General features: G+C 33.8%; 1 protein-coding gene across 2 annotated transcripts in view; it reads right to left on the reverse strand.

The window, feature by feature from the left end:
• LOC128179589 (adhesion G protein-coupled receptor A3-like) overlaps positions 1-13,385 on the reverse strand; it is a 53,518-nt gene extending 40,133 nt beyond the window's left edge. Inside the window, exons 1-3 of one of the 2 annotated variants that reach the window (XM_052847047.1) lie at positions 13,016-13,385; positions 12,564-12,909; positions 9,316-9,387 (exon numbers count right to left, since the gene is read on the reverse strand). In XM_052847047.1, the coding sequence (XP_052703007.1) occupies positions 9,316-9,387; positions 12,564-12,868 (377 nt within the window). In that variant the 5' untranslated portion in view covers positions 12,869-12,909; positions 13,016-13,385. Of the gene's footprint in view, positions 1-9,315; positions 9,388-12,563 lie in introns of both variants that reach the window. The other variant, XM_052847046.1, reaches the window with a different exon arrangement.
• Positions 13,386-15,190: the final 1,805 nt, after the last annotated feature.

The raw sequence follows: 15,190 nt of genomic DNA on the forward strand, positions 1-15,190 counted from the left end.
TAACTACCATATTATACTACTAATGCATTATTTCCTGTACTTCACAATAATATGCAACACTTCATACAATAATAGCAAAAGAATATATATGTGAAATGCAAGTGAATTTTCACTCCCTCGTACTGTAACAATTCTCTCATGACCTTGACCTTAAAACTTGACTTTATATTCAGAATTACAAACAGAAAAGCCATGAGTAAATGACCAGATTGAATACACTAAGATTTCCTTGACAAACTTTGACCTCATACAGTAGTTTCAACACTGTGACCTTGAGACTAAATGGCCTTGAGTCATGATGAGAGTATATTACAACTTAAACGACCTTGTCTTATGAGAATAATATATTTTCTTCAACTTGTTATTACTGTAATGTTATTTAAGGTATATACATTTTCATCCAATGCTTAGTAATAATTACCAAACATTGGATAAACATGCACATAATTGAGGGGGTGTCCTGGGGACAGACAGACATACCAATGTTTTGTTACCTGTAGATAATTACTTATACCCATTCCATTGTTAACATATGCATTATTTATTGAGGGATAAAAAAAGGGCTACTTATATGTGAGGTTGACGACTCATTTTCTACATTATTGCATGGTTCTTTATTTAAAATCCATTAGTTCTGAACATGATTTTGGGGCCCTCAAAAAATCAATGCAGGAGAATTATAATGAAAAGGCCCAATGTTACTGACAATAGTCAAATGCATTGTACGCCATCTTTGCTCCAAGGATATTTGCATTTATCTGAAAATCAGGCATAATGTCCATAAATTATGATGCCTAATAGGGTGGAAATCGATACATTCTGCGATATGTTCTGTGTTAAGATCAGACAGCTCACCGACATGGCTATAAAAAAGAAATAGTTAAAAAAGAAAATTCAGCTATGGGTTTATTTCTACACTCTATCTCTTCATTTTTCTTTAAAAGAGGAGGGATAGGAGTATTACAGGGCTATGGGTTTTTTATTCATTTTTTTTGGCATATATATTTTTTTGTATATATATTTATAGGCACTTCCAAATTTCAGACATTGGTCAATCACTTTGTGTAGCATCTGCAGAACTGTCGTGATCCCAAACTGCTTTTTTTAACATGTGATTTATGAAATCGCATGGAAAAAGACAGACGAAAAAAAAAATCTTAGAAAAAAAAAAAACCCAACACATTATTGAGATCTTACAAAAAATTGGGGAAAAAATTGTTATTTCAGAGAATTCAAAACAAACATGAAATTCCATTCCACAGATCAAATGATATGATGCATATCAAATTGGATAAACATTTTTTTTGGTCATAAGACTTGATAAATTCTCATCAAGAGAGAAAAAAAAATGGCTGTCTGCTGCGTTATAAGGCATTCTGTGGGTGGCCCATGTCAATCAGCCGATCATTACACTAGCACAAACACCGGTTGAAGTCAATCTTATTTTACCTATACAATCAGTGCTATTGGTGCAAAGCCTATTCAATGAGAAATATTTCTACTTCGTCATGTGATGTTATCGCTGATTCTTTTTAGAGGGGGGATAAGTTTTTGGTGACCTGGCCGATTACAGTACAACAATGAAATCTCTCCCATGTGATTATCGCTTGTTTAATTTTATGAATTAACAAGCCTAGCTCATGCAACCCCACTTTGAGTGACACAATCTCCAAAGTCTCGTTAAAAATTATGTTCATAAACATATTCTTGACATTTTTAATTTGGAATTCTTTACCCTCAAATCAAAATAGAAGATAAAATCTACTTGTCATTTGTGGTTTTATTATAGCACTTGTATTTATTCTTTCCCTTTAACAATTTTTTTTGTCTGCATACACTGAAAGAAATGAAAAAAAAATAAAAAAAATGTTTTCTTTTAGCAAATTTACAATAATATATGCCTTTTGACATTTGAAATGAAACAAAAAATAATGTATCAACCTGAATTTTCCTATATTAAATGAAACATCGTACATATATCAATGTGTGTCTTTGAATGAATGAAATCCCCCTCCCCATCTTTCTGAAGCAGTGAAACAACCACCTGCATTCCCATCCCCCCTAGCCAACAGAGCGGTGACCACCTTACTTCTGAATCAGTCATCTCCCACCATGTGTGTCACATAAAAATTTCTCATGGAGAAACATCTCGAGAGAGTAAAAAGTACGAGACACAGAAAACTTTGCCGTTTTTGACAGTTATGTATTTTTTGGCGAGCTCTACAGGAAAAGTCTGCCCTTTATTTTTGCGTGTCTTTTTTTTTCCTTTTTGGAGAGGTGGTGCACACTCGCACCAGATCACCTTGGAGCGAGTACAGGTTCCCTAATTACCTATAAATGTCTTCATATTACAGAGTACTAATGTATTTCTCTGGGAGCAACCTTATATCAACAGTGAGGTATTTTATGTCATTTGTCAAAGGGCTACCATCACAAGGAAACAAAGTTTTTTACCTATCTTAAATAATAAAAGGGGCCCTCTCAAAACAGGAAAAAAAATATCTACAAACCACTTGAATGCATTTTTCTTGGTTCAAGAAAATGTTGGGCAATATACATGTATGCCATGTCCTACAAATGCATGACTTGTATAATGCATAAAAATTGAGGCCCTCATTAATCTTAAATTTTGAAATACAAGGTTTTTCTGTTTAATTGTTTAATTAATCTTCGAAACACACCTGTTTCATAACAGAGAGATCACGCAATATTGGCTAGTACTGGCATGCATTTTTAATAAAAGATTTTTTTATTACTGCACGTTGTGTTTGAACATTTTAAATTGCCCTGTTTAGGTGGGCGGTTGTCCAATGTGCCAGGTGACCCCATCAGCAAGCGGAAATTGTGCAGCATAATGCACACATGCTGCGTATGCCAATTTATTCTTTTCAAGTGCATGTCGATTACATCTAATTATAATTAAAAAGAAAAACATGCTCAATTTAAGATCTCAAAGCAAGATCCGACTTTTTTTTTCAATTAGTAATGCATATTATTAAGCTTCAAGGCAAAACGTTCCATGTTTCAATTTTATTTTTAATTAATCCTGCGATTCTGCAATTTGGTCATGCAGACTTCGAGTAAGAACCACACACAAAACGCGGCAAAATCAGTCTGAAAAGCTGAATGGCAACTTCAGACTTGGATGAAATTCAAATGAGTGTATTGGTACCTGGTTGATACAAGCACAAGACTGGCATTTGGTAGAGAGAAAAAAAAACATACAGATTTTCAATAGCTCTCAGTTATTCGTTTCCTACACAGCTCGATCTTTGAAGGAGCCATTCAGATTTACAGAGCAAGATAACTTTGCCTGACCGGGTTTCAGAGAATTCAATGTTGTGTGTTTTAAAACTAGTACAATGGCGGTATAATTCCGTTTGAGCAATTAATGCCACAATTGAGTAAAAAACAAGCCAAAGATTGTGAAAATAATCAGGTTTCTTGATCGAGAGGGAAAATTAGGCAACAGAATGGATAAAATAGATTTTCAAGCTGAAACACTCCGGTGGGTCATGATAATGCAAAATACTGCAAATGAAATGAAAAAAAAATTCATTTCATTTTACCACATCAAATTACTGTTCGTAATTCAATATGTCACTCATAAATGTGCAGTCTTTGATGCAGCTAATTTAATAACTAACTCTCAAATAGAGTACTGTAAGCATGCAGAGTTAAACTCACAGGAATCGCTATTCATAAAATGTATTTCTCAAACAATGGCAGCACTGCATTAATTTTTTTTTTTTAAATACACAAAATATACATGTACCATTTGAAAAGCATCACTGTTACATGCAAGCACATCTGTAGATCAAAGTTTCATAAGTGCTCATAAAAGCCAAACACAATTTTTACTCCCTATGAAATCTTGACGAGATCACTCACTTGACAAGTGTAATTTACACACTTGGGAACTGAATTATCTCATACCCTTCCTTTTTTCAGGCCCCAATTTTAGACACTCGAGTGTCTATGGGACAGAAATTATGGTCCCTAGAATAATTCAAAGTATTACAGAGAATCCTGCAAAGTGAACAAATACGGAGACGGCTTCCCTGTTTGCTTAGAACTTGAAACTTGCTTAGTAAATTATCTTGATGGGTAGCGAAATGGTCCGAGAGGCATGAAGTCCGAGGCTTGATCGACGGAAATAAAATCACTCACAATGTCCCAGTGAAGGGATCCGTAGAATTTCGAGAGCTTTGCACTGGTTAATGAAGTCTCGAATGAAAATTTATGTAAATCTCTTCAAAACTAATGACATGCAATTTACTCAAGTTATTGGAATTTGGAAAAATTGCAGTACTTGTTGTCAACTTACTACAGGCGGGATTATCAAGATTTGCTTTGAAGTGAATTAATAATGTTGTACTCTCATTGTTTGGATTATCTAAGGTACCATAAAACAATCAACTCTATTACTACAAAGAAAATCCCAAATATTGGGACAGAGGTGGTCCCATTAGTGCAGTAGAAATTCAATCCCAGAAAAATAATATCAACACATGCACTTAATGTTACATCTTTTTTGGTAATTATATAGCTATGCTTATGTATCAATACAGTCATCTCATTTGAACTCCCTGATTCACTTGTTTGAAGAGCTGAATGCAGACAAAAGTTTGTAGTGTTTGAAGAAATACGGCTAGGCATGTACTGTGTTTGACCATGCACCTACAAATGTTTAAGGAGGGTTCTCAAGATAGCAGCACTTGTTCATGATTATATCTCAGATGTATTATTTACTGGTACACAAGAAAAAAGCACAATCCTTAAAATAATTTTTTTTTTTAATTATAAAACAACAAATAAACCATCGAAAAAAAAAAAATTCTTTGTTTTCAGCCCCATTCAACAATTCTGCAAGACTAACCCCCCCCCCCCCCCCCCCCACAACCAACTGACATTTTATACAAGGTGCTTGTTGCAATCAACCACACAGGGATTTTTTAAAATTCTTCTTCTAAAACAGACTTCAAGAAAAAAGAGGAAGGCAAATCACTTCAAATACAAGTTGAGCTGAGTAGTAAGGAAGCATTACCATGGCAACCAAAATAGAACTGCTTTTCAGAGGAAAAAAATGATGAAAGGCAACAAGGCAACAATACCAGGTGGTAAAGCGGTCGTCGTAATATGCCAGACAAGTATCTCTATTTGAAGCAAAAAAAAACCAAAAAACCAGCATCGTTTCCATTTTTTCCCCTACAGCTTTATGTCAAATTATGCATCAATTTAGAAAAAAAAATTGACAAATGTTTTATTTACGTTTACATTTCTTTTGTTTACACGGACAAATACAAATCCTTTCAAAAATTCAATAATAAGATTTGACAAGGATAAAATGAGTATTCAAGGCATGTTAATTTTTACCCTCTAATCCCTGGGGGTAGGGGAGAAAAGGCTATTAAGAGAGATAAAAGGCTGCAAAATAGAGATAATTTATCTCCAGACTAAATCTGCTACCCAGCTCTGAAAAGACAAATTGAAATCCCAGATTTGTTGGCTTCTTGGGGAAGAAACCCAATACGGACTTTGAAGTCTGCAACTAAAACCCCCCCTACAGATATGTACATAAAAGTCATTATGTTTCATTCGTCCTTGACTGGTGTGAAACAGTTATCTTTCACAAGCAGTATCATAGCCCCAGATTTTTTTATGATATCCCCAGTATCTAAATCCCTTATAGGAGGGAGGAGATTGACCAATGGTAATAGCCTGAGTTCTGATAAACAATCATGCAGTTACTTTCCACCAGACAGGTTTAAAAAGCTTTTCATGTTGTCTAGAATTCTTTGTTTATCCTTTAGAATATATTTTTCTTCTAAATAAGAAAAAAAAAATATTGCTGCCCATTAGATTTTTACACAGAATTTTAAAAAGAACAACAAGCTTCAATTTCTCACATAATTCAGACAGTGTCTCCAAAAAGATATAGAAAACATTTTAAAACTTGCACTTCAAAGAATTCTGCAATCTGTGAAGACAATCTCTTTCTTGCAATTTCATAAAAGATGCACTTCAAGTTCTGTGTGTTTATGACTTGAAAAAGAAATAAGAACAAAAGCAATTTATGGACAAGAAAGAGAAAGCAACTGCAGTTTGCTGAACCCATATCAAAGATCTTTGAATCCTTAATGGACTTGTATGCATCTGAGTGAGTTTATAAACACTGGTGATTCTATTAGTAACTAGATAATTCTTTTCCAATTTCAAAAGCTTAATTCAATAGAGAGATAATACTTCCGACATTAATTTGTCGAAAATCTTGATAAATTGCATTTAATTTTTAGCATAACGCGTCCCAAACGTAGTTCAATATGATCAGTTCAAATCTACAACTCCCTTGATGTCCATAACCAGTAATAAAACATGAGTACTTTATGAGACGTTCAATATCACAACAATCGAATCTCATGTTACTTCAGTAAATGCATATGAATTTTAACTGTTTAACGTTTAGAAATTATGTACCCATTGCCCAATTATTACCTCCCCCCCCCCCAACACCCACAAACTCAGGGACTGAGGGACTGGCATTATTTGAGAGTGCGATACATGTATTAGAATAACCTATATATAACTGTATTGTCTGATAGAGTTCAGTTAACTTTTGATAACGTCAGCAAAATTCTCACAGAATTATATGAATCTTTAGCATTGATATCTAAAATAATATAGATGCATACTGAAATAACTAAGAAGTCCCAACTATCGTTTTCTTTGTACCGATAATTCTTCAATCCTTGGATATCTTGAATTTGTCTTCCATTTCATCATCAGTTTGAAATAACGTTAACAAGATTTGACTTTAAGTTTAGTACTATCACTTTCCTTCTTTGATGACACCCCCCACCCCCCTTTCCATTCCTTCAGCACATATTCAAATAACATTATTGCATATGCCGGTAATTATGGTGATGTGTATATATATCATATTCATATTGTAAATGATAACCCCTTGCAGGGTTTCTGCAAACTTATTGAACAATATGGAACCACATTTATAAAACATTGTAATCAGAAACCCCATTGCAATTTTGAACTCATGTTGGGAAATATTGGCACACTGCAGCCATGGTGACATTGTAACATAATGTCTGAATTTATTTTTTCTCTTGGAAGGCAATGAACAGAATTCTGTAGCATATGTATGCTAATAATATTTTAATGTTTCCTCTAACTGAAGTGTTGTGTCTAAATACTTTGAGCCAGTCTTAAAAAAAATTAATGTGGATATCTCATAGATACAATTTATTCTGAAGCAGAAATCATATAGTACACATTTTAAAAAATTGAAAGACTGAAAGAATTCAAATTTACATTTTTATACAGACTTCTTTTCTGAAAACTACACCTGAAAAAACAAATGTCAACAAGAACATTAACATATCTCCACATTTAAAACATCACTAATTTGTAACAAATAAGTTCCTTCATGAGAAAATAAGGAATGAATCTAAATAGATGGTTATACGCTAAATAAGCTAGCTTAAAAGTCCCATTAGATTATCATTAAGTTTAATTGAAAAAAAATTGAAGACTACCTGACTTTTGAAAAAATTCTCATGAATGTCTTCCTTATGATAATTAAATATACAGACAAACTGGTACTTAGTAGATTGTATAGTACAGTGTACTTATTATTTTAAGGAGTCACACATGCTCTTAAAGTACCAGACAATTTTCCAACAGTACCATCTAGAGCGCCATCATTCATTCAGCAACAAGACAAAGTGCATTGCAAACAAAATGACCGTTTTCCAATAACTCATATGAAAAACTGCAAAAACGACTGTGTGTTCCATCAAATTCAATTTTTTACTGTTATGCTATGCATTGCTTTGCAAATTATAATGAACTGTCAAGTGAAGAAAAAAAATCAGAATTTTATGTGTCTGTGGAATCCATCTTTATCTATTTGATACACATAAATTCATCTGTTTAACTCTGAAATCAATTTTTTTTTTGTCAGGAAAAACAGCTGAGTACAGTGATTTATTAATAGCACCGAATCCATTGGCTTCCGCTTCACCCAAAAAAAATTTAATCTTTCATACAATCATCTTTTTTATGCCAACCAAACCCCAAAAAATTCTTGATACAAGAGGTAAGAAGTTCACATGCAGACATCAGAAGTTGTAAACCTGAATTGCAAAAATCTCCAAACAGGAGAAATCATGACTTATATAAATATATATTTACCCATGAACAAAGCACGCATGGATTTACAGTATTTTAATTTAAACATCAAAGCACATGTTTTGGCGTTAACCCTAACCTCCAACTTTTGCAGCAACAACTTTACAAGCAAGAACAGATGTGGCAACTGTCAGATCTTAATAAAAATCTAAGCACATACAAACACACACACACACAGCATATAAATAAGCTATTACATTAAAAGAACAAATTAGGCAGTGCCTGGAAGAGTTTTCAACTTTGATTAGAAAAATGGAAAGAGGTTTCTCAGTCTGTAATTTTTTTTTCTTTTATCACCGGTACTTTGTTGACCAAGTTGAACTAGAATCACTGTGTGTATATAATATGTGTATGGCATCATTGATAAAAGGGGAGGGGCAGAAATGGAATTAGAATATATAGTCAAATATATCTATGCTAACAGACAACAAAGTTTGTGTGGAACATAAACCTATTTACCTATAAACTTGGTACATAAACAAAATCACCTATAACGATGCTTTATTAAGAAGTCAATGGAAACAAAGCATGTCCAAAGCCATAATGTGTAGGGTTTTTAGCCATGATATATCATCATTCACATCTTAATAGAGCAATAGCCTACAGAGACAGCTGGAAAGTGCTTTGTGGCACTGTTTTTATGTATTCTATGCAGGACTCGCTCATCAGAGAAGGATTTCCATGAAAAATGCAGCGGTCCATAGTGAAATCTCACAACGTACAAACAATAAATATTTGCTAGGGGATAGCATGATGAACAAACTCCCTTATGATTTACAGAAAAAAATTCATGCAATCTGAAATCAGAATCCAAATACCCTGACTTTTACTGAAAAAAACACTTTTTAAGTACTGCAAGATATGTTTGCATGAAAGGGGGGAATATTTTCCCTTTCTCCGAAGACCTGTGAAATATATAGATTTTTTATCTCTTAGTTTTTATAATACTTTCCATTTTACATACCTCACATCAGATTACCAGATATATATCCCTTTCTACATAATTCTGTAATAGAACCTCATGCTACATGCACAGTGTGCACTGATCTGCAATGAGCAGCATGTAATATGCACACTAAATTAATCATGCAACATGTAAACTAAACTTACAGCTTCTGTAGGGATGAAATGCGAAAAAAGTCTCCTCCTTCCAGGACAGTTATCACATTGCGGCTCAGGTCCCTACAATGATATCAAAATCACTTTTTAAATGTTGGGTTGACGAACATACAAAAAAATGCATGTTGAGAATATGAGGTGCTGGGCTAGATGTATTATCCTCATTGCCTCAAGAGTCTATGATCAAGTCTTTTCGTGGCCATAGCCCATAGGGCCATACCAATGAATGGAGTCAGAAACTCCTATGTTGTGAAGATGCCCAATGGGCTATCATTGTCTTTGGCGTTAAACATTAATTCACATGCACATTGTATTAGTAGGACAGTTAAATATTCAAACTGATGAGGTTTACAACTTGTATTTATAATAAATATACACATTTTTTAAATCACATGCACGAATATATAATATTATTATATATGCATATTTGAGTTGTGTGTTATTAAAGAAAGCAAATTTTTTTTCTCATTTGTTATTAACACAACACTAAAGACAGCATTTTTTTGTAAGCTCCAAAGATTTTTTTCCTTAAATAACATTTGATTTGTTAATTGACAAAACTTGGAATATATTGAGAGACTATCTCAGCCATTGGCAAATGGTCATTAAAATACAGAGTCTGAAAAGTCAAGTGGACTTCATATAGTTAAAGTCAAACATGTCAACTTTTTGAAAGAATTTAAAAATTTAAACAATATGCCAAAACAAATAATCAATAAATAATAATATAACTCTTGACAACTAGTATTTATTTATTTTTCAGTAAATCCACCATCCATCTCAAGTCCGTCTCAAATGTTGTCCAAATCAATAGATTCTGAATACACCCTATATAAAATTAGATTCTCCTAACAACTGGGGGGTGATGAGAGCGTTTAGCACACAAAACCCCATTCAGCGAATCCCTTCGTCCAAGTCTTCAGGGAATTTTCATTAGCTGGTCCATTGTGGACCCTACAGCATTAAAATATCATTGTTCCACCTGTTTTACAGGTAAAAATCAATGCATTGTGTGCCATAAATGAAATCTCTAGTTATATGGACCAGTTTAATACCTGACAATCAATATAAATGGCAACATCAAATTCTTGAAAGTTAAATTTAATAACCAAAAAACACCAAAAATCTAATTTAAAAAAAAACAATTTAAATAAAATTTTCATAGTTCAAATACTTCATGTTGCATGGTTTTCAAATCTATTATAATCCTCCATTGCAATATTGCAATATTTAATATATAGATGAAAAATACCAAAATTGCTAAATAAGATTTCCAAAGGTGGTTTATAAAGAGATTTGTATACAAGTATTAAAAAAAATACACAAATTATAAGCTTATATCTAAAAGTATATGGAGTTTTAAATTATTAAAAAAATGAGACAAGTTACTCATGACCATGAAGGGAGACCTGAGTCGCCTCAGTCTAGAAAGTTGACACACATAAAATTGTAGAAATAGCATTTTTTCATTTAATATCCAACACCCAACTCTTGTCAAATTTTCATATTATTAAAACTTTACAGTAGCTCTTCTGTGTGGCCAGGGAAATTAGTGGGTCTATACGTCTATACTGACATATTGATGTAAAATATGACCATGTTATGTTAACACACTCAATACACCTCATGTCCATTATCGATAACATTTTCATATTGGTGGTTTTTTTCTGCCTATTTTTAATGATAGTTTACAGTCGGTATAACTTAACCTTTACTTTTGAGTTTATTTGGTGCAGAGGGATAAGCCATTTATTCTGATACATGAATACTTATATGTACATGTGTACCATTGAGATTGATGTTGCAATGCACAATGCAAATGCAGCTGCATGGCTTTTTGTTTTGTTTTGGGGGTTTTTGGACAAGCATGATGATGTATTCAAGAATTTGAACACAACCAAAAACTTTGATTATATATTGATAATAAACATACATGTTATGCAGGTGTTTTAGTGTCTGCATGATGAAAAAGGCTAATGGAATTGCCAATACTTATATATGTATGATTATTGATATAGGTTTAAAATGCGAGTTTCAGAAGATTTGGAAAACAGATACTAACTAAAGAGGGGGCATCATCAAGCAGATAAAAAATCCTGTATGTATGAGGCCAAAGGTGGCAGGGCGTATTCCTCATCAAATTTTCGAATAGTATTACATGACGTACACATGTGAAAGCTGGGGAATTAAAGAATCTCAGAAAAGTAGGATGCTATAAAAGTCTTATCCCATAGACCAAAGATTATTTTAAAGTTCTTTTCAATAGAAAGGCTTATAATTAAAAATCATGATCAAAGCCATGTCAAAATCAAAATTCATATCCTTCAGTTCAGAGAGCCATGATGTTATTAAGAACGGTATAAAAATCAAATGTGTATGATTTAGTTCTACATACATGTTTATATGTTACACTTATGTACATAATTATATAGATATGCATTCTAAATTAATTAGATCCATGAATTCACATGAGCTGTCAGCAAATCATAGAAACAATAAAATGTAAAATAATATTGTTTGTTGAAACTTTTATGAGGATATTTCTTGACAATCCGTATATTAGGAACACAAAAGTAAATTTCAACATCTAGAACCTACAATGTATATATAATATCTATCCATTTTACAAATTGGGAGTAGTCAAGCCATTTTTCCATCCTTTGCTTGGACACCCTCTAAGTGCGATTGTCATGTCTGATTAAGTGATATTGATAAGACGCCTTTCTTTGTTGGCCTTTATTTAAAACCAAGAAACAATAAATGTCCCCCTGCCTGTGTCTTGCTTTTTATCTTCTTGGGTGGTGCATAATGCTTCTCATTATGGGGAACATCTCAAAAACCAATCTTTTGTTTATAAATGTAAAGGTAGTATTGCGTCTACATCTACTAATATGTATGTAAGGCTAGGCCAAATGTGATCTTTTTCCTGGCCCTATACATGTACTGAATGTAAAACAGTGAACATATTTAGATATTCATATCCTCTTGGGCCAAATATTGACAAGTGCAAACATAAAACATCTGACATTTAAAAACTGCTTTAAAAGGTATATATATATATATATATATACGATTCTCAGGGGGGCTTGACTGTTTGTTTGCTCTCTTAAATACATACATAGCAAAACACACAGGAAAAAGAAATCATTCACAAAATTTAAATTATTTAAAGCACCAGCAATTTCTCTTTACATGGTATTTGGTACCTGTTTAAGCTACCAATATAAGCAAGGACTTACAGAATGGTGGTGTCTAAAGGGAGATAGACGGAGATCATGGCTACTGATGCAATGACCGACAGACTCCCAGCACAGACCACCTTCCTCCCATTGGATGCCACCTGGGGGCTACTAGTCTTGGACATACTCCTTGCCTCGGTGGTGCCACCAATCTTGCCACTCCCCTTGGAGCCATCCTTTTTTCTGGTGATGCACGTGCATCCCGGGGGACAGGCATCGATGAGGAGAGCAGAAGTCAGCAGGCAGAGGAGAAGAACCCGGGCAAGACGATTAATCCACATTGATCGCTTAGCACCATGCCACATTCTTCACTCCACATGTAGAATCCCACCTTTTAAATCATTGCCTGAATATCCAATATGTAAAACAGAACCATATAACTATTTTCCGATAGAATCCCTTGCACGTGTGTCGCACAAAATAATAAACAAATTTTCTTCAAGTTTAATTACCTATCATGATTTGGAATTTGTTTTCCCATCACGAATCTAATATCTTTAGAAAAAAGCTAAACATTACGTAGGTAAATCAAAAGATGCGAAGCTTATCTCGTAGGCGAAGCTCCCCGAACATTTCAAGACACTGCCTTCGGGCTGCAGAGATTGTTGTTTTTCTTTCTTTCACATCTTCTGCACCGAAACGCCAAATATCAACACGTCGTTTGATCAATAGACTTCCAAATCATTTAAATAGGATAAATTCCTATGTTTGTTTTCCTTCAGATATGTCATAGACTTTCGATCAAAGGTAAATAACATCCCAAAATTCAACAAATCTTAATCCCTTCACAAACACCCCACAGCTCCGTAGGCCATCTTGGTTTTTTTTTTCTACCGATGATTGTGACGTCACATATTCTATTTATAGTTGCAAGGTGCTTTCTCCTTTATTAAAGGGATTCCTTATGGAGTGAGCAGTTTGATTCCATAGGGAGTGAGCAGTTTGAGGGGAATAAATTTAAAACTTAGCAAGTCCATTACAAAGAAGTAAAAAGTTGGACACTTCTCTTGTTGCTGTATTTTTCCCCACTAGCGGTGCATATTTCTATATGAACGGATCCACAATGTTCTGTACTCCCCCCCCCCCCAACTTGAAAATACAAGCTAAAAAATAACAAGTGAAAAATCCTATTCAATGGGATGGAGAGAAGTCAAGACTGCAAAATAGCCTGATTCCCTCTTCTCTTACCGACTACTGAACGTGAGGGTCGATCTGCGTTTCCGTAGCAGTCTATAAAGGACTTCAAAGCTTAACCAGTTTCTGGTTGCTATATTGCCATTTATTGCAAACCCCATGGAATTCTCTCCTCGGGATCCGCGTGTGATGTGCATGGAAAAATGATCTATTTTGATTTTTAATGCTGTTGTCTTTTCTTTTCCTTTGTTTTTGTATAAATAGTTCTATTAATAAATATGATAAATAAAAAATTAAAAACAAAGCAAATCAAAAATATCGTCCATAAAAGTGTTAAAAAGTTTATCACGTGTATTTCAAAGAAAATAAGTCTTAACAAAATTTAACTTATAAACGAATTAAAAGCATCTATGGTTATTAAAGAGATGGAAGAGAGGGGGGGGGGGGGTGACGGGAAAGGGGGAAGAGAGGTAACTCTCAAACATTATCAAATTATAGATCGAGATAGACTAGAGGGCGAGGAAAGAGAGAGTGGTGATAGAGATTATAAAAAGGAAAAGAGTATGAAGTGAGTATATGCTCAATCATTATTATTCTCAATTAATGGCAGAGCATTTACAGACAAAACAGGCCATTTAAGAAAAAAAATTCTCCCTTTTTCGGGGAGGAAATTAAAAAAAAAAAAAAACCCAAAAAAAAACAAAACCCGGACACATGCATTATGTACATTAAATTTCGCCTTTCATTAAGATTTGAGTTTAGGAACGATCTTGAAAATTTGATTGAATGAAAAAAAAATGTAAATCATTTACATTCGTTAATTAATCTACGTATAAAACTTTTATAATGAACAGTTAACCACATTTTTTTTTATTCTGAGGTTGTGACAATTCATTGAGGACAATATACATTTTATCTTTTATTAATCTTTCAGTTTCATTGTGAAGTGGTTTGTCTAGACCACAATCTTTGACGCTGTAAAATATTGGACAAGCGCTAGCAGCTATGGAAAATTGGGAAAGGGGGGGGGGGGGAGGGGCTTAAGATGACGATAAAACAGAGTATGTAAACTGACCAACAGATTCTGAGTAATCACATGTATATTCAGTCACAATTGGACGTGTTGGATATGGAACATGTATTACAATGTAGTAATATTGTTTGCACAAAAGATTATCAGTTTTCATGACATTAAGACTCACCCTTTTGTATTTCTCGTCATAGTGTCCAAACATGCCACTTGCTAATTAAACAATTGATTTTATTTAATTTGCTCAGTTTGAGACCACCTTGACAGTTTGAATTTGCTTTTGTTCGTTTGTTTGTTTATTTGTTTGTTTGTTTTGGGGTTTTTGTGTGTGTGGGGGGAGGATAATTCACATCTTCATATATTTGAGCATAATAAATGTAATGCGTCTACCGTGGTTGCAACAATCCCCACCCACCCTTTTTGAACGTGAACAGAGAGAGAGAGAGAGAGAGAGAGAGAGAGA

Source organism: Crassostrea angulata, chromosome 4 (assembly GCF_025612915.1).
Source record: "Crassostrea angulata isolate pt1a10 chromosome 4, ASM2561291v2, whole genome shotgun sequence".
NCBI classification, from domain to species: Eukaryota; Metazoa; Mollusca; class Bivalvia; order Ostreida; family Ostreidae; genus Magallana; species Magallana angulata.